Source organism: Pithys albifrons, chromosome 13 (genome assembly GCF_047495875.1).
Source record: "Pithys albifrons albifrons isolate INPA30051 chromosome 13, PitAlb_v1, whole genome shotgun sequence".
NCBI lineage: Eukaryota > Metazoa > Chordata > Aves > Passeriformes > Thamnophilidae > Pithys > Pithys albifrons.
In genome coordinates this window covers 3,716,793-3,737,079 of record NC_092470.1, presented here as the reverse complement: position 1 = coordinate 3,737,079, position 20,287 = coordinate 3,716,793, and the positions used below count along the sequence as shown (strand labels likewise).

Below are 20,287 nucleotides of genomic sequence, written 5' to 3'. Positions count from 1 at the left end.
AGGAGTTGGTCTTTTCATGGCAAAGAATCATCAGTTTTGTTCTTGGGTTTGAAACTTCATTTCCATGGGTTTAATTGAATTTTGTCCATATTGTACAGCAAGTGGGAGATGGCAGTTTCATATAGTTCTTCCATCCTGGAATATGGAATTTTGGACTCTTGCTGGTTAAGGAAGCCTGAATTTCCCTGAATTCTTTAGAGCTTGCAGTGTGGTAAATACTGAAAACAGGGAGAATCTGTCCTGCCATCACGTGCTCAGTCAGTAGGAGCTGCTCTTACTGATGGCAGGATCTTATACCTTTGTCTTCATGTCATCAGGACTGGCCTTAGATTACAAATAACCTTCCCAGCCATGTCTATAAACCACATTAATTTTAACATTAGTCACAAGATTTGAACAGTCTCAGCACTCAAATAAAACATTCCTGAAGGGATGTGAATGCAAAGCCACAATCACTAACTTTGTTTTCAGAAATCATGTATGTCGTTGTTTTCCCACTTCTGTTGGGTTTTGATCTGAAATTTATGACTAAGCTGTTTGGTGCCACTTGGCACTTGAACAGCAGCTGGAACACCGTGGCTGAAAGGTTCCTTCAGCTGCTGTGGTGTGGCTGGGCCTTGCTCAGAACCAGCAGGTCTGGCTGGATCCCTGAGCTGTTGACAGGATTGCTGAGGATCCAAATGTCACAGCTCCTTCTGAGCTGAGCACTGGCCCTGTCAGAGGTGAATTGGTAATTGCAAATTAAGCTGGTGCTGTCAATCTGCCCATTTCTTTTTCCTGGTCACATCTTTTATTGATGTTGAGTTTCCACCTTCCTGAAATTCATCAACATCTTTTCTCAGTGATCCTTTCTGTGATCTGGGTGCAGACAAAGTGATCCTCTCTGCAGAGCAGAGGAATGCCAGCTGTGTTCTAGTTCTGCACAGTGATTTATCTCCCTTGGGTCCACTCTGCTGGTCTTAGTTGGGAAGAAAATGATAATGAAGCAGGTGCCCATCCCTGGGCTTGTAATTGGACATCTGCAGAATCAGATTCCAGTCTGATGGTTCAGAGGCAAAGTAACTCCTGCTGTGAAGTGCAATTATGAAGGAGATAAATCAGGAGCAAATGTGATCCTTGTAAAGCTAAATTAAAAATACCTTCTTCTATTTCTTCTCCTAGCAAAATGCTCCTTCCAGATGTAGCTTCCCACCACAAAGATTCAGCATTAACAAACGAGGCCTCTTTATTTCTCATTCCTTCTTATCATGTCAAACTTGGCAAGAGATTTCCTGTTATTTTGTTTTTCTTTTTCCCTCATTCCTGAAGGGCTCAGTCTTAATTCAGGCATTTCTTTTGATGCATATAGATCCCTAGGAAATTAATTTCAAATATTTGATGTTCCAAAGACTTTGGGACTCATAGGAATATACTGCTGGACATACTGTTGATGGTTTAAAAAGCCAAGACCCAGCAGCTTCAGGAATTTATGCCCATTATGGAAAATCCATCATGTTTTCTTTGGTATGGCAATACCAAAAGGTCTGCTGGCATACTCAGCTGGATTGCTTATACCCATATAAAGGGAATGCCTTTTAGGAATTGGATAAAAACACAGACATAATATTTTCCATCAATTAGACATTGAGAAACCCCAGACATCCAGTGCTGCAAGTGAAATTAGATGCCTTGGGAAACCTATTCCAAATGGAAATCTAATATGTGGGATCCTGACTCACTCACCAACCACTCCCTCCGTTTTTTACCCTCCCAAAAATATATTTGGACACAGTAGTAATGTAAATATAGTAACATTACACCCAGTAAATATGCACAGATTGGATCATGTGAGCTGCACTGATCGTAGCCACAGCCTGACTCCAGCCTTGCCTAGAGGTGTTTTAAAATCCTGCCACTGATGCAGCTCTGCCCTTTTCCTGTGCTGCTGCAGATGTGCTGTTTGTGTGTGTTATTTATGGTGGGAAGTGAGGGAGTTTATCCTGAACCTTCTGCCCCAGCTGTTTGGCATATGGGAATTATAAATAGGACTGGGGGATCAGGGATGTGTTCTGTGTTTGGCTCTGTGGTCATTTCTGACCCAAAGAGAAGCCACAAGAGGTAAATACATGAAGGTCCCCACTATCTTTTTTGTGTGTTCACATCTATTTTGTGTTTCACTCCCTGCTCAAGCTTCAAGTTGAATGGAGGGGGTTTTTTAAATCTATTTTGTGTTTCACTCCCTGCTCAAGCTTCAAGCTGAATGGAGGGGGTTTTTTAAATCTATTTTGTGTTTCACTCCCTGCTCAAGCTTCAAGCTGAATGGAGGGGGGTTTTTAAATCTATTTTGTGTTTCACTCCCTGCTCAAGCTTCAAGGTGAATGGAGTATTTTTTTACATAATTCTTTCAGTGCTCCCCCAGCATGGCCCTTCTCAAAGCAGTTTGGCCCTGAGTGTTTGGGGCAGTAGTAAAACTCACACAGAACTGTCAGTGCTGTTCCCAGATGTGTGTGAGGGTCTCCCTCTGGACAGCCCAAAGCCTGTGCTTGGCTCAGGTGTCATCTCAAACAGCTGCTTCCTAGGGCACAGTGGAGTCTTCTGCAAATTTTCACATCTAATTGATTCAATTTGAAAGTCATTCTGAGGGTTTTTTTTTTATTTTTCAACACAGTCTGTGATCCAGTTGTGTCCAGTTCTGCCCCTTCTTTGACCTTTTCCAATGATAATTGCTTTCTTCATCTGAATTTAGTTGGCAGCTCTACTGATTGATGTTCTGGGTAGAAGAGAATAGAATCCAGCTGTCTTCATTTAAAGTATTATAATGCAGGACAAACCCTTTAGTCTGTGTCATCCATGTAAACAGGCTGTGGTTCTAAGGCTGCAGAAATTCAGCAAGAAAAGGCCAATCTGTGCTTCTCTTGCTCTGGTTACAATGTGGCCAAAAGATGGGGGGGTTGCCTAAACCATTGCAATAAGCTGACAGGGAGATATGCCAATTAATGCTTTAATGAAGTATAAATTAAGGTTGCCAAATAAACAGCACAGGAGGCATATGCATATTATTATAGTGGAAATGTTTCTGCTGGTATATTAGATAATAGGTGCAATTTGAAGAAGGAACATGTAGTTCTGTTCCTCCCCACTCCCTGTGCATCCTCTGGGTGTGTACATGTAATACAGAAATGTGGAGCTCAGCAGGTTTTCAGTTCACCTGCTTAAAAAGAAGCTGCAGAGCAGCACAGAGTTCCTTTTGCTTCCCATCTAGTTCTGATGTGCAAACCCACTCGATTGTTTAAGTGGGGTTTGTTTCCCCCTTCTTTATAAAATGCTCATTTTAACACCCTCCTTATGGGTATTGCCCAATTGTAACCTCGTAACTGCTGAGCCTTTTGTGTGGAGCTGCTTTTGCAGATGTAGGGAATAAAGGAAATGAACACCTTCCAGGTGTGCTCATGGAAACACCTTTCAGATGTCTAAACAGAGCTGTTGGCTGAGGAGGGGAGTGCTTGCTTAGTGAGAGCCCATCTCTCCATATTCTGATGGATTTGAAATATCAGATCATACCTGGCAGTTTAATTTCTATGTTTTTGTTTCTCAGAGGTGAAAAGCTCTTGCTTTGTGACAGTTTCCAGAGCTCACACCAGGTACCACTTCACGGCAGAGTTTCTGCTTTCCACATCCAGTGGCTGATCCAACTATTCCCACGTGGACCTGATTTTTTTTTTTTTAGTCTTCTAATGTTATTCCCAGCACTTCTCTCTAGGGAGGTCAGCTGGGCAAATGACCAGTAGAGCTTACAATTGCCTACAATGAGTGAAAAAATCCAAATGGCTAAATCTTTTTAAAAATCTGCTATAATGAAATATTCTGAAGCCAGGGAATGTGTATAGAGGAGGAGTGCAACAGCTTGCTCTTTATCACTAAAGCCTGCAAGCTTCAGCATGACTTTTGTTGAGCAGGGATTTTTTATCTTCCTATCCAATCACCCCCTACCACCAGGCTTTAAAATTCTTGTTTCCCTGGTCAGAAAGCTGGTTCAGATGCCATACCTGTGGTTTCCCTCATATTCTGGATCTTTTCAGAGAATTTGGTTTCCATAGTAAATGCTTTTCAAAAGACCTATGGTTCAATCAAAGTACTCTGTAGTTCTTCATTTTATAAAGGAGTGCTCTCATTAACTCACCACTGAATAACTCTTACAACCTCAGGTTTATTTGAATTCTGCTCCAAGTGTTCCATTACAGGCCATCTGACACCTCATGAAACACATTATAAGCTCCATTGCTGAGTTTCTGATCTCAAGTCTTCATCCTTAAACTATTTTATCATTCTTATATTTGAACAAAATATGCTGAAACAGCAAATGGGGATCCACATTTAGCCAGGCAGTCTAAAAATCAGGAGAAAGGATCAGGCAGTATTTCCTGTTCAAAAAACAAGTGTTTTCCAAACTTTCTAGAATGATGTGGTGGGAAGCTTTTGCATTCTCTGTGTTCCTCTTGAGTTGTGGAAAGCTTCCTTGTCAAGACACCTCCACATCTGTTGTGAGCATCAGAGAGGAGCAGGTGTTTGAGCACAGAGATCCAGGGACACCTTCTCTCCTGTCCAGCCCGAGCAGAAAGCATTAGACAGACAGTGTGGGGTTGGATCCACAGCTGTGCAGGAAACCCCTCCTGGCCCAGGAATCCTGGGCTGGACTCAGGAACTCAGTGAGAGGCCTGAAGGAATAAGTCAGTGGGGACAGTCCTGTCTCTCATTTGTGCATGTGCCTTTGGGGGGGTGATCTTGGACATCCCTTCCCTGCAAGCCCTTCCCTGCTCCAAAAGCAGCTCTTGGAGGAATGCAGCTGAGGGACAGGAGAACGAGAGCTGTGCAGGCAGCACAGGCACAGCTGCAGCACAGTCACCCCTGCAGCACAGCCACACCTGTGGCACAGTCACCCCTGCAGCACAGTCACACCTGCAGCACAGTCACACCTGCAGCACAGTCACACCCGCAGCACAGTCACATCTGCAGCACAGTCACACCTGCAGCACAATCACACCTGCAGCACAGTCAGAGGTGCAGCACAGTCACCCCTGCAGCACTGTCACACCCTCCAGCACAGTCAGAGGTGAAGCACGGTCACACCTGCAGCACAGTAACACCTGCAGCACAGCCACACCTGTGGCACAGTCAGAGGTGCAGCACAGTCACCCCTGCAGCACTGTCACACCCTCCAGCACAGTCAGAGGTGCAGCACAGTCAGAGGTGCAGCACAGTCACAGGTGCAGCACAGTCACCCCTGCAGCACAGTCACACCTGCAGCACAGTCACAGGTGCAGCACAGTCACCCCTGCAGCACAGTCACACCTGCAGCACAGTCACACAAACAGCACAGTCAGAGGTGCAGCACAGTCAGAGGTGCAGCACAGTCACCCCTGCAGCACAGTCACACAAACAGCACAGTCAGAGGTGCAGCACAGTCACCCCTGCAGCACAGTTTCCCCTGCAGCACAGTCACACCCTCCAGCACAGTCACACAAACAGCACAGTCACACCTGCAGCACAGTCACACCTGTGGCACAGTCACACAAACAGCACAGTCAGAGGTGCAGCACAGTCAGAGGTGCAGCAGAGTCACACCCTCCAGCACAGTCAGAGGTGCAGCACAGTCACCCCTGCAGCACAGTCACACCCTCCAGCACAGTCAGAGGTGCAGCACAGTCACCCCTGCAGTACAGTCACACCCTCCAGCACAGTCAGGGGTGCAGCACAGTCAGAGGTGCAGCACAGTCACCCCTGCAGCACAGTCACACCCTCCAGCACAGTCAGAGGTGCAGCACAGTCACCCCTGCAGCACAGTCACACCCTCCAGCACAGTCAGAGGTGCAGCACAGTCACCCCTGCAGTACAGTCACACAAAGAGCACAGTCAGAGGTGCAGCACAGTCACACCTGCAGCACAGTCACCCCTGCAGTACAGTCAGAGCTGCAGCACTACCTCATGCCAACCCAGGAGCCACAGCACGTCACCCCCACTACTGCCCTGCAGCAATCCCAGCATTGCCATAAAGGAATGACAATATTTATGCCAATATTTATTTATCTCAGTGATAAGGGGGAAGATACTAACCTGGAAATAAACTGATGTCCTTTCAAGAGGCAAGATCCTGCTTTCAGATGGATCCAAGCTGTGCGTGGCTGGGGTTTTTACAACAGAGCACCAGGACACTGCAGTGTTGCTCCATCCATAATCCCCACTGATGTAAACCCTCTGCCAGTCTTTCCCTATGGATTCCTTTATCTTCATCAGTTGGGAAAACAATTAGGCCCATTTTTAGTGAGATTTTTCACCTCTCTTAGCAGAGTGAGAAGTGTACAGACATTCTGCTGTTCCTGCTACCAGTGTCTTTCGAGGGGTTTTTTATGCCTTTGCTGGATTTTGGATCACATCAGGGATCTGTCACATCTCCAAAAACAAGCATATGAAATGTGACAGAACATTATTTGACAATTTTGGATGATTGTATCCTACTCAGTGTCATGGTACATGAAATAGTCACAAACCAACACATGACCATAGTATTGGTAGGACCAGCCAAGGCCAAGCTGGTGCTTCCTTAGGTTGTCCTTCCATTTTCATGAGAAGAATCAAAGTGAAAAGCAGCCAGATGGCTGGGTGGGAAATAACCTGAGACAGCACTGCAAGTGGTGAAAAGCAGTATTTGAGCCTTTAAAGGAGAAATATCTGTAATGAACCACCTGACATGAGACCCTGCACACACAGTGCTTTTTGCCCTTGTGTGATCATCAATGCTCACGAAGTATTTGTGATGCACCTCTAAAATTCTATCACACCTGAGGCTTTGGTATAGCAGTAAGAAACATATTCTGGTTTTCTCCTCACAAAGACAGCATCTTTTTCCCTTGGGAAAATGGCAGACCTGCCTACTGTCACTGTGCTGGCTGCAATCCCCATGTGAACCCCCAGCTGCTGCCTCTTCCATACAGGATTTTGGGGGGCAGATGTGAAATTTAGTTCTTGCATCAGGGAGTCTGGTCTTTTTTTTTTTTTAATGCAAATTTTTCCTTTCAATTTCATCATATAAAAATTCAGTGTATTTTTTTTCCTTCTTAGCACTGTTAAATGGTTTGCAGGCTTAATTTGAACATACTGACTGCTTGAAAACATTTGTTTACTTATTTGGTTGACAAAACCAATGAAGCATTTCTGTTGCAATGTCTTGGCATGTTTTCAGTTTGGGATCACTAGACAACCAAAGAGGAAGGGCTAGAGTTTGTGAAGGCGAAAATAATGTGCTTATTTCCCCTTGTGAAACTACACATATTGCTCTTTGCAGAGTACCAGCCTTACAGGGAAAGCTGAACACAGAAAAAATGCTGTTGTGTAGCTTTGAATGCTGGATGGCATTCAGTGTGTAAACCAATGTTTATAGAGAAGAAAGAAGACAAGGTTGGGGAGAAAGAAGTGAAATGTTTAGGGCTTTGGAATGGGGGATTTTTCCTGCAGGAGGTCACTGCACATCTGAAAGCTTCCTGTGGGTTGGGAGGGTCTCCCTTGGAAGATGATTCCAGCTGCTCCTGCCTCCTGGACAAAGTGGCTTGGAGTGCTGAGCAGCTCCAGGCACTCTGTCCCCAGCAGTGGTTCCTCCTCCCTTCTCTTAACCATTGTCCTCAGGCACCTTCAGGAGTTTCCAGAGGCTGCTTCGTATGTGTGATTCATCTCCTTTTCTGAGGGGCCTTCAAGGCATCAGCTGTGTATGCAAAGGTATCGAGGACTTGGGGCTTGGTCTCTTCTCCCAGGCACTCAGCAATAGGACAAGGGGGCACGATGGGCTCAAGCTCTGCCAGGGAAAATTGGAGAGCAGAAAAAGATTCTTTGCAGAGAGAGTGCTCAGGCATTGGAATGGGCTGCCCAGAGAGGGGGTGGATTCCCCATCCCTGGAGGTTTTTCAACTGAGCTTGGCCGTGGCACTGAGTGCCATGATCTGGTAAAGGGACTGGAGTTGGACCAAGGGTTGGACTTGATGATCTCAGAGGTCTTTTCCAACCCAATCCATTCTATGAATCCCCTCAGTCTCTCCCTCCTTGTGTTGTGGAAAAATTCTGAGCTCCAGAATCAAATACAGTTGCTGTCACTGGAGAGACTGATCCTGCCAGCAAGGTCTGTGGACTCTTGCTCTTGGATCTCCAGTAAAATGGGCAATGTTAGCATTTTTTACCCCAGGCTCTGATACATTGCTGTGAACTGCAGATACTCATTCTGTGTCTCTCCTGTGCTGTGCCTTGGTGAACATTCCTGCAGCCCTCTTGATTTTGAGTCAGAGCTTTCAGGTTCTGTCAGCACCAGCTCCCATTTGCTGCTTGTCTCTTTTTCACTTCAATTCTGAATGGAAATGCAGCAGATGCATCTTCGATACTGAGGAGAGAGAAGAAGCTGTCACAGAGAATACTCTGTTTTCTCATCCCATCAAACCCGAGGCTCAGAAAGAGTTGTCTGGTGTTTTATATTGTTCAGAAAGATGTTACAGGAAAATGTAAACCCTAAGTAATTGCTTCTATCAGAATACCCTTTGAGTTTTACCATATGCCTCTCCTGTATGGTTTTTGAAGACTGTTAAGCAGAAGGTTGTGAAGAAGAAATGCTGGTGATTTTCTGGGTAACAACAGCAGGAGTCCTCTCCATTTTCCACACTGAGGTAGAATGCCACACCCTGGCTATTGCACATTGGTAGTTCTTCTGTTTGACAGTCATTTCTGTTCATTTTGTGTTGTATTAACTATCTTTAGCAGTGCTCTGAACTTCAGTTCTTCTTCACCTCCTTTTGAAGTTTTCTTCAGTTCTTCTGTTAGAAGTGATCCAGCTCCCATTCATCTCCAGCTTGTTAAAGAATGGAGTCATCTGTTCATTCAGCACCTTGCAGCCATTTGCTCATCTGCACAAGAGCCCATTTCCATCCCTCACCTGCCTTTTCCTCAGCTCTGGACAGTCTGTCACTTTGATCAGTGAACTGGACAGGTGGTTCTTGCTGCTGTAATTCTGGTGAAGAAGAGAAACTTCACATCCCTTGATCTTTTACACCCTTTTTTGTCTTTCACATTGAAACACTTCCTACTTCTTTGAGTACTTATTTCCTCGAGTTTTTCATTCTTTGGTGTGTATCCCATTGTTCTTTGTTTCCTCCCCCAGCTCATACCCTTCCCAGTTTCCCTTGGCAGTCCCTCCCCTGTAGCAGGTGTTGCAGAACAGCTGGTTCTTTCCCACACAGCCCCCAGATCCAGACTGTTTGCCCCAGAGTGTGGTGCCCCCCTGGTTCCAGCAGGGCAGCTCAGGGTGCAGCACCAAGGGGGGTCAGGCCCCCTCTCTGTGCCCTTTCTCACCTGGAGCTGTCACGGAACTTCTGGTGGACTCTGTAATTGTGAAGGGCTTGTTGAACAGATGTAAAACATCACAGCTCTGAGGGGGGACTTTAACTGTGTAGTCCCATTTCAGTTGTTCATGCAAGAGAGCAGATAAATGAATCTTAAAATAGGCAAAGTGCTGGTTTGGGGAAGCAGTCAAAAAAAAAGTTGGTAAAAAGATTTTTTCGCTGACTTTCAGAAATCAGTAAAAAAAAGCCCAAACTTTTTTGTCCTTCAGCTGAAAATGAGTAGAATCATTAAAAACAAGAGAGAGACCTCATTGAATTATTGGACATTTTAAAAATCCAACAACCACACTGAAATACAAGTGTCTCTGTAGCTTGTAAAGCACCTGCTTGCAATGCATTTGCTTTGGAGTTGGGAAGGTTGTGCTGTAATAACAGGGGGATGTGTCAGAACCTGAGTAGGGAACTGCTCTGGAGCACAAGTCCTGTGTGCAGGGACCTCCCCAGCTGGAGCAGCCCTAAAGTAAAGATTAACAGCTCCTAAATTAGCCTTGATTCTATTAGAAATGTCCCTCATATTTCATGCTCTGGAAAGGGATCCGGGGAAAGAATGTCATAATGTTTCCCTGTTCTTTGACAAGCCTTTCAGTAGCCCTGTCAAAGATCCTTTAAAATGGAACTGAAATAATCAGAAATGATGTGCCTGTGTGAGAAATGCTTGGCAGGTTCTTTTCTGGAAGAAGGGTGTATGCTAATGAGTTTTAAATCATGAGTTTAAAGTGGCTCTTATCAAGTGCCAATAGCTCAGATTTAATTACTAAAACAGAAAACAAGAAGGTTTCTGTTTTGCTTTCTAAATAGGAGAACGATGTACTGTCTTGAGTTAAATACAAATGTAGATTATAAACACAGATTTTATATGGAGCAGCAGATCAATCTCTGTAGATGATCTGCCCTGTATTCTCTGCTTTGCAATCGAATTCATCTGCTTAGAATAGTGCACTCCCCTTCCCAGAGTGGGAGATGGGACTGGGCAGGTGTTCTCTGAACTTGGGGGTTGTGGCTAAAACAATGCTCTCAAATAATTATCTTCCTTTGTAAGTGGATCACCTTCTTACTTTGCTTCTGTTATGTTATCCTTCAACAGTGTTGCTTTATCATGTCTAATGATCAGAATTATGCAAAGGAATTATCTGTATGGATTTCACGCCCAGGAACTGTATCATTGTTTATTTATCACTGTAAGTAGGTATGGAGGGGTTTGTTTGTTTGCAGTTGAGGCTGTTTTGACTTCTGAAAAGGCATCATTAAAGTCTATGTTTTCTTTAAAGTTGAAGCCTTAAAGGCCAGGATCAGCTGCCATTTATTTTTTACCAACAGCATCCCAAGTAATGAATTTTCTTTGATAATTTTAAGAATATAACTGTGCTGGTGGGGGGAGGACATCAGGAGTGAGGCTGCTGGAGTGGCTCTACAGCTTCATTGCAATAATAGCATTTGATTTGTGCAAAAACTACAGCCAGAACACCAAGAAGGAAGAAATGGGAGAAATTACCACTACATGATGAGAGAATATGTTAAACTTGCCAGTATTAACCTGAGGAGGAGCTGGAGAAAATGCTACAGGCATTTAACCATGTTTAACACCTGCCTGTAAGTGCTGTCTGGAAAAGGTGGAGTCACACAGAGAAGCCCACAGAGCTGTGGCTTGAAGACCAGTTCTGGAGAGAGTCCTAACACGGCATTTTAATTGTCCTAGAAAGCATGTAGAGTTCAAAGCTTGTATTTTGTACTGAGACAGAGAAAACGTACCAGATCTTAAAATTTTTCTTCTAATAGCACCAATACTCTCTGGTGCAAAGCTGTATAAATAATGTATATGCTCCCAGGAGCAGGAAATATGCTGCTGATCAGACAGTGTCAACTTAGATGAATCCTGTCCTGAAAGCTGGACTTTAAATGTGGGCAATAAAAGCACTATTGACATGTGGCACTACTGACTGAAATGTCAATAGTTATAAAAAGTATTTCCTAACACAGAGTCATTGCTTGCTTTGCTTGACTGGACAGATGCTTCTGTTTTCCAGAAAAGTGGAATAATTTCCATATTAGTTCTCTGAATGGCCAGACAGTTTATCTGTCCCATGAATGCTCACACTCTTAATCACACTCCTGAAAACAGGGAAAATTTGTTTGCTGGTCATAAGAGGGAGGTTTGACACTGGGCATGACTTGAAACAATTTCAATGTTGGCATATTTACAGCTGCTCTCAGGTTGTTTTTGCCCAGTCTGGAAGTGGGTGCAACACAAATTCCATGCATGGGGCACGCTCCTCCCTTGGCTCCAAGTGTGGCACTGCTGCAGTTCTCTGCAAACTGAGGCTGGCAGAGCTTGTGGGCAGCAGGCACGACCTGCACACCTGCATTTCTCTGCTTATTCTCAAGCACAGCCCAAGCTTTCAGTTTGTTCAACACATTGGAGCATGTGCTGCAAGCAGAGAGGACACAGCAGGGGCTGAAGTGCTGTTAATGCCCTGGGCACATGGAGTGGCAGAGGATCCCCTGGGATGTGCCCATGTCATCCTGACTGTTCCACTATTCCTGCAGGAAAGGCCGGGAAGCCACGAGGTGCCTCCCTGGTGCTGAATCTGGCCTGACATGTTTGTGAGGGAGATTCTGAGCAGAAAATCTGTCTCACTTCATCCCATGCCCTGCTCGCTGCTGCCAGTTCTCCTGCCTTGGCCACCCCTGCTGATGAGAAGAGGCCAGAAAGAGAAACCCAAGGATTAAAAATATGTAAAAAAATTACTTATCCCTGGCATGTAACTGGCTGGTGATCTGAAGCCAGTGGCCAAGTCTGTGACAAATTTGCTGGGGAAAGCTCTCTCATTTTCCTTTCCTGTGGCAATCCATGAAAACAGGCCATCCCTGTGAGCATCCCAGTTCTTCTGTGAGCAGCTGGGTGTGCTAAAGTTTGGCAAATGGACCCAAAACTTTGTGAAACTCAATTGTTGCCCATAAAGCTGACTAAAAATTGTACAGGCCAAAAGCATTTTAGTGAAGCAAGAACTCTTCTAACACTGCTAAGGTATTTTTCAGAAAGGGACCAAAGCAGTTGCTGGGTTGTGTCTGCTCTCAGCAGGTCTCCAGAAGGCCCAGCAGCTGCACCAGGAGCTCTCCTGTGTCACCAGCAGGATGTTCAGCTGTGCACTGAGCAGCTTCCCCTGGCTGGCTCTGTGCTACAGGAGCCTTCATCAAGCTGATGAGGAACAGACTTCTGAAGGTTCTAAAACATGCTGAGTGTGTTTCACTGTGGCCAGCACGGTTCCCTCTCAGTGGGTTTACAGGGAAAGGTGGTTCTTTGGAGAGCCTGTTCATGCCAAGAAGTTATTATATGGCAATGATCTTTAAATGAGGGTCTAACAATTACTTCTCTGGGGATAACCAGGATCTTGCTGTTCTGTGTGCTGCTGACAGTCAACAGTGGGTTTATACATCATTCATTTATACACTACTCTGGCTGTTACCAGAAGGGGTATATGGAACTGCAGTGTTGGTAAGAAACACTTGCCAAAAATAGCCTGGTAACATTATGCATAAAAAAGAGAGTTCTAACAGTTTTCAAACAATTCCTACTTTCTGGCAGAATTGGTGCTAGAATGTTGTAGAAAGATTTGATCCTTCAAACTGTGTAGATAAGAATCTCTCTGAGATAAACAGGGACCAAGCAGTGGCAGGTGATCAGTAATCCAATACCAATTACTTCACAACCTCCTTTTAGGTGTGAAAAAGGTGGATGCTACCAAGTCCAGCTTGATCTATTTCTTGATAACTTTGCAGTCTTTTCCTGAATCCACTTGCAGGTGATTGGTGATAATCTCATCTTCCTAATCCCTTTATTTCCTAAGTGTGCTGCTGTTAGTTTACATTCTGAAAAGCAACAAACATGATATCCTTTCATGGGATTTCAAGGTGAGAGGCAGCTGAGTGAAGATCCAGTTGACTGGGTCTTTCAAGTCTTCTGCTACCAACAGCACACCGAGCTGGTAACAACGACTTGGGACTTCCCTTCCACCCAGGTGAACCATAAAGCATTTTGTCAACTCATCCTTCATTTCTCCAGGTGCAGAACTGTGGCAGCTGTTTGGCAAAGCAGAGCCAGCAGCTCAACAGTTGGGGACAGCAAGGCTCTTAATTGGAAGGTGTGGAGCAGTTGATGAAACGCCTTGATTAAGACGTATCGCTGTAGGTCCCCGGGGCACACCCCCCCCTCCTCAGCAGGCACCGGGCAAGGTATTTTGTCTGAAGCAAAATGGTTTGGTTGCAGGGTCAGCATGGTAGCAGTTTTAAATAGATGAAAAAGAGGCAGCTTAATGAGGACAAGCTCAGTTAGATTCATCTTCGACAGTGTGTGCCACTTGGAGGGCTAGAAATAAATGGAGACTAAAATACCGCTAAGTCTAGAGGGGGAAATGTGTTAAGGAGCAATCATTTTCTTTTTGTGGGTGTTGCATGTATCAATTAGAAGCCAATTAAAAACTGTCAACAGGGTGGACAGAATCGTGAATTGTGTCTTTAAAGATTATCTAGAGCTGCAGTTTCCCTGCACTTGGTTTTGGATGCCTTTGGTAAAAAAGGCTGTTGTGATTGCTGCACCTGCTTGGTTTCATGTATGATTATTGTTAAGTAAGAAGCCAAACAGGCAAAAGCACAGCTTCCTGATGCTTGGAACCTGTGTGTTTTAAACTCTTGTCCCACCTAGAGCTGCATCCCTGAGATGAGCTGGGAGCTGAATGTTTCACCTGACACCAGGACATGTAGATTGGATTATTGCAACTGGAGAAGCGCTTTGGTTTCAGTGTCACCTGGTTTTCCCCATTTACCTTCTGTGGGCAGGATTTAAACTCCTCAGAGGAGCTCTTTAAATGTCGAAAATAAGTGAATTTTCTATAGGTGTTTGAAGTGCTGAAAATTACTTGAACATTTCTATGTGTTACTGCTACCTATTTGATTTCCTAAATGTATTAAGGAACTTAGTTCACTACAAGCATATCAAGACTTCAGAAAAAAAATAATATGCATGATTATGTGAATTTATAGTGAGCCTAAGCCCTTTTTCTAACTGAAAACAGACATGGAGAACTAGCTCTAGGTCATTTTAACAAAGTGAAGAAGCTGCCTCTGCTAAAACTGAAAATATGGAGGCCCTGGATGATTTATTGAAATGTTCTTTTATATCACATTTCCTTTCCAGTAAGTAAGTTCCATCTCCATGGGAGAATGCAGCATGCAGGCTTTGCTCTGCAGGAGGATCTGTATGCAGTTGTTGGTGGCAGTGACAGAGCAGAGCAGTGGGGAAATGCTGCACCTCGCAGTGGTTTGACAACTTCGGCTTCAGAACGACCCTGTGTGGATGCACCTCCTTCACACAGGAGGTGATTGCATGACACAGTTTCTCTTTTTTTGAGAGCACTTTTTTCCTCTGTGCTATGTGGTGAAAAGGGTGGTGCTTGCATCCTATATCTATTATTCAAGCCTTAAATTTTAGTGATAAGGCAGTTCTAAAATGCTTCTTGCATTAAGCCCAACCGTGCAGCTTCACTTGGGTGAGAATACAAACCGAGACCCAACAGTGTGCAAAATGCTCTCCACTCTTGTTCCAAGTCAGAACAACATAAACATCTTCCTTTAATTAGTCGCATTTGAACTACTTCTGTTTGAGGATGTCCTTGAACAAGTAGTTAGGAGTCGTCATTGGTTCATCTTGGAAGCCCAGTTTATTACTTTGCTCAGTAGGTTTAAAAAGAGGTGGAGAGATTCTCAATGTTTCCTGTCCTGTGCTAGGAATGCTCAATTAAATACTGATTCCAGCACTACCAGTGCTAATAGCTGCTTTCCCTTTCTCTGTTAGCAATGTAACACTTTTCTGGTTTGCCCAGCAAGGTTGAAAAGGTTTTTAGACACAGTTCTTTCCCTCCAAACGTTGTGGGGACTTGTGGTTGAGGCTCCCAGGCTGAGCACCCTCTGCTCGGTACCACACAGAGCAAACCCAGGTGAGGGTACAGGGGATGTCACACCTCTGCACTGCCAGTCTCACGGTCACCATGTCTGAGCTCGGGTCACACCGCAGCACAGCGAGACGCTTCCCACAGGTGTGGTGAGCCCTGAGACGGGCACAGCGAGGGCACAGCGAGGGCACAGCCACGGGACTTGTTTGTTTGGATGTGCTGTGGCGGGGCAGCAGCCCCCCCGGTGCCCTCCTGCCCGCCCGGTTTCCTGGGTGGGGTGCCACGCGGGATGCTGCGGGGCGAGGGTCGGCACAGCGGGGTCAGCCCGGGCTGCTCCCCCACTCGGAGGGACGGGCGCGTTCCCATGGCAGGGCACAGCCTCACTCTGTGCCCCCCAGAAGCTGCAGGCTGGTTTGGGAGCCCCCCACGCTCGGGGCCATGCCCATCAGTGGGTGCTCCCGGCACAGGCACCAGTGAGGACTCGGGTGGGCACAGCTGTGCCCGCAGTGCTGCTGGGCTGAAGCAGAGGATGAACACGCTAAGGGTGCGAACATCGGACAGAGAGACTCGACACCTTCAGGAGGTCTGGGTGCAGAACTGGAGGCAGGAATTCAGTGTAAGCTGAGCTCCAGTGTCTCGCTCCTATGCGAGTGCACAGTCCTGCAGTGTTTCCCAGGCATTATCAAAAGCTTGAGGAGCAAGCAAGGCAGAGTACCAGGTTCTGGCAAGTAGGAAGCGTTCACATCAGTCAAACAAAGCCTGTTGCACAAACAGTGAGAGATTGCCTGTCAAGTATACTGTAATAGTGAGCTAAGTGTTGTTTGACTGGCACATTGCCTTCCTGTTGTCACTGATACAGTGCCTGAACTCCAGTGAGACTCCCACTGTTGCAGGAGTTGGGTGAATGGGGGAGGAAATGGATTTTGGATGGAATTTTCACAATAAGATCAAACTAAGACAAAAAACTCAAGTGTGAATGGAATGTAAAATGTGTTTACACATTTCAAAGTCAGTGGATGGTTTTAGGTGCGATATTGGTAACAAATCAATTTCATATTATATACACCTACTTCTTATTTATATATACCTATTTTAGGTATGCTTTTCTCACTTAAAATGTCTGATGACAAATCATAATTTATAAAGCAACCATTGTAAGGCGTTTGTAAGAAAGCAAAATCTGTGTCATCTCCTTATTATTGGAGCCGTTTAGCACGTCAGATGTCACTCCAGATTACCAGTTGCTTTTCTGTTGGACTGGAAACAAATAGAGATCAGTAATAATGTAATGCTGTGTACCTTAAGGTTAAATGTCTGACAAGACAACTGGTGCTAATGGACTGTGACATTTTTCAGGCCATCGGTCTGACATTACTTGCTGTGTCAGAGTAAAATGTTTACAAAGATCTAACTCTGCATTACAATACATGAAGACATTCTTTTCTCCTGTGCCTGCTCCAAGCATCTAAATTCCACAGCTGGCCTGGGTGTAAAAGCAGCACTTTCCAGGTTCTGCACAGCTCTGAGCACCACTGTTAGTGCTGTTTGGTTCTGTCCACGATGCCCTCTGAGCATCTTGTAACTTTACATGTGCTGCTGATAAAGCTCCATGAACACGAACCCATCTGGGACAAGATCTGCCACTGTGAATCTCCTGAGCAGTATCTCACTATACATGTGCTATTGGTAGGAATGGCTTAATGTAGGTAAGGATGGCAAAGGCAGATCAAAAATTTTATGGCATCTGCAGAATTTACACAACTGCACCAGATTAGCTCTTGGAATTTTTAATTATTTTTTTAATAAGGAAAATTTAAAACAGTATTTTGCATTAATGGGACTTGAATGACTAGACTGATAAATGGTAAGTACACCTGGATCAAATCACATTTAAATAATACCATACTGTATTAAGAACTCATTAAAGAAATAGGTAAGAATTAGCCATTAGGGGCCATTTAGTAACAGATTGTTTCAGTGTCCTCATCTCATGAAGGTTTTCTAAAATAGGGCTTTGTTTCAAATATTCAGATGATTCCTCTGGCTCCTGTTTATATATTTTATATAATAATATAATTTATATGATTTTATATAAAAATATATAAGATTTCGTTCCTCTGGCTCCTGTTTATATGATTTATATTTTTTTCTTGTTGTCTTATTTTCATTAAATGTTATACTTCTGATTAAATCAGATGAAAATGTTATATTCTGGCCTCTCTTAAACAGCTTGTTATGCATCAGTGGCGGGGAGGGGTGGTTTGGTTTTAGATTTTGTGACACTCTATTCCAGTAGCTAAGACAGTATTGGAAAAAATACTGGCTTTGTTAATGCAATTTTCAGCAGCGTGGGCTTTTTTAGGAGGTTGGATTATTTTTGTGTCTGTGTGTTAGGTGATGCACTATCCCTCTTGTCGTGTGGATGTGTGTTTAGCCCCGAATGCAAACCTTCCTCTCGCAAGCTGACGGTATAGTGACATCTGATGCTACAGAGCAGATGAAAATAACTCCAGCAGTGGCATAACGCTCAGGCGCTCCGAGAAAACCCGGAGAGAGCACGAACCCACCACCAGATTTAAAATGTAAATGCCGCTCTGCTTGATCAAGCCGGCGACTACGAAGCGTAGAGCGTTGTGCCAAGATGCGGCGTTATGTTTTACTAAAAACAACACTTAGAGATCTCCTTCTCGGGGGGGAACTCGGAACGCGGCGCGGGCTCGGCGGGGCCACGAGCTGGCGGTGCCCGCGGGTACTGCAGGTACTTGTGCCGGGCCGTGTGCCGGTCCATGTTCTGGCCCGTGTGCCGGTCTGTGCCGATCCATGTTCTGGACCTTATGCCGGTCCGTGTGCTGGACCTTGTGCCGGGCCGGGCCGGTCCATGTTCTAGACCCTGTGCCGGTCCATGCCGGTCCATGTTCTGGACGTTATGCCGGTCCGTGTGCTGGACCTTGTGCTGTACTGGGTGTCGGTCCCGGTCCGTGTGCCGGTCCCTGTCTGTGTCCTGGACCGTGTGCCGAACCTTGTGCTGAACCGTGTGTCGGTCCCGGTCCGTGTGTCGGTCCCGGACCGTGTGCTGGACCTTGTCCCGGACAGTGTGCCGGTCCCTGTTCATGTGCCAGACCGTGTCCTGGTCCGCGTGTCGGACCTCGGCCCAGATCGTGTGCCGGTCCCGGTCCATGTTCCGAACCTTGTGCCAGACCGTGTCTCGGTCCGTGTGCCGGACCTTGTGCCAAACCGCGTGCCGGCCCATGTGCCGGTCCCTGTCCCGCCGGGGCGGTGCCGGGGCGGCCCCTGGAGCGGCACCTGCCGCGGTGGGCGGTCGGTCGGTCGGTCGGGGCGGCCCCGGGGGTGGCGGGGGCGGTGCCGCGGGCCCGGCGCGCCCCGTGACCGCCCGCCCGCCCCTGGGCCCGGCCGGGAGGGGAGGGGACCGGCGGGGCTGTAAACAAGGCGGGGGGCCGGGGCTGGCGCGGTGTCAGCGGGTCACATGGAGCCTCATATGCGGCGGGGGATGGCGGCGCGGCGCGGCTCCGCGCTGGCAGGCGGCGGCTGCTGCTGAGGCGGCCGCGGTGCTTCTGCACGCCGAGGGCCCGTCCCGCCTCCCCTCCCCGCCTCCTGCCCGCTCCGCTCCCGCCGTTCGCCCCCGACAAATGATGTGTGTTGTGCTCGCCGCGATGAAAGGTAAGCGCCGGCCGCGGGGCGGGGGGAGCCCGACCCTGAGCCCGAGCTCCATCCTAAGCCCGGCCGGGCCGCGGGGCCGGCGGCGATCGTGGCGTTCCGGGCCCTCCGCGCCCCCCGCGCCGCCGCTCGGCCCTGGCCGGGCCCCAGAGCCGCGGGAGGTTCGCGGTAGCTCTCGGAGGGGCGGCCCGGCTCAGTCCGTGCCCGGCTCCGGCTCCGTGCCCGGCTCAGACCCAGCCCCGTGCCCAGCCCGGCTCAGCCCGTGCCCAGCTCAGCTCCAGCTCCAGCCCCGCGCCCGGCTCAGCCACAGCCCATGCCCAGCCCGGCTCAGCCCCGTGCCCGGCTCAGTCCCAGCCCCATGCCCAACCCGGCTCAGCCCGTGCCCGGCTCAAGCTCAGTCCCAGCCCCATGCCCAACCCGGCTCAGCCCGTGCCCGGCTCAAGCTCAGTCCCAGCCCCATGCCCAACCCGGCTCAGCCCGTGCCCGGCTCAAGCTCAGTCCCAGCCCATGCCCAGCCCGGCTCAGCCCGTGCCCGGCTCAAGCTCAGTCCTAGCCCCATGCCCAGCCCGGCTCAGCCCGTGCCCGGCTCAAGCTCAGTCCCAGCCCCATGCCCAACCCGGCTCAGCCCGTGCCCGGCTCAAGCTCAGTCCCAGCCCCATGCCCAGCCCGGCTCAGCCCGTGCCCGGCTCAAGCTCAGCCCCAGCCCCAGCCCGTGCCCGGCTCAGCCCCAGCCCGTGCCCGGCTCAGCCCGTGCCCCTGCCCGGCTCTGTCCCCCCGGCCCTCCCCAAGCCACGGGGTTGTGTCCCCGCTACCGGCGCGGCCGCGGGAGGGCCGGGGCAGCTTCGCCCTGGCCGGAGCGGAGCTGGTTGGGCTCTCAGACCCTCGTCCTGTGCATCTGTCTGTGGCAAAGAGGGAAAGAACGCGCCGCATCCTGCGGGGAGCGGACGGGCTCAAGTGCCGTCTTCACAGGCGGCTCCTCATTTTTCAGAGGCTTTGCGTTAAAAGGAAAGAATAGAGCTACTTAGTGATTGATATTTTTTTTCGACCTGAAGTCTGCCGGTTTGAGTCCCGAATGAGGGGAAATGTCAGATTGAGGAGAGTCAAACGAAGTTTTTGACGAGATACCAAAAGTTTAGAGGTGGTTTGCAGTCTGCCCTGTGTTCTAGGAAAATGAAATCCACAGTAGAACTTTTCACTGCAGCGTTTTTAAAGTCACCGTTTTTTACGGGTGTTGGTTTTGGTTATTAGGTTTAGATTT

General features: G+C 47.4%; 1 protein-coding gene across 3 annotated transcripts in view; it reads left to right on the top strand.

Moving 5' to 3' along the window:
- The window catches only part of RORA (RAR related orphan receptor A), a 386,718-nt gene that overhangs the window by 295,684 nt on the left and 70,747 nt on the right, over positions 1-20,287 (top strand). Inside the window, exon 1 of one of the 3 annotated variants that reach the window (XM_071568778.1) lies at positions 18,778-19,032. The exons of the other annotated variants lie outside the window; for them this stretch is intronic. Within the exon in view, the coding sequence (XP_071424879.1) occupies positions 19,002-19,032 (31 nt within the window). The 5' untranslated portion in view covers positions 18,778-19,001. Of the gene's footprint in view, positions 1-18,777; positions 19,033-20,287 lie in introns of those variants that run through there. 3 annotated transcript variants of the gene reach the window in all.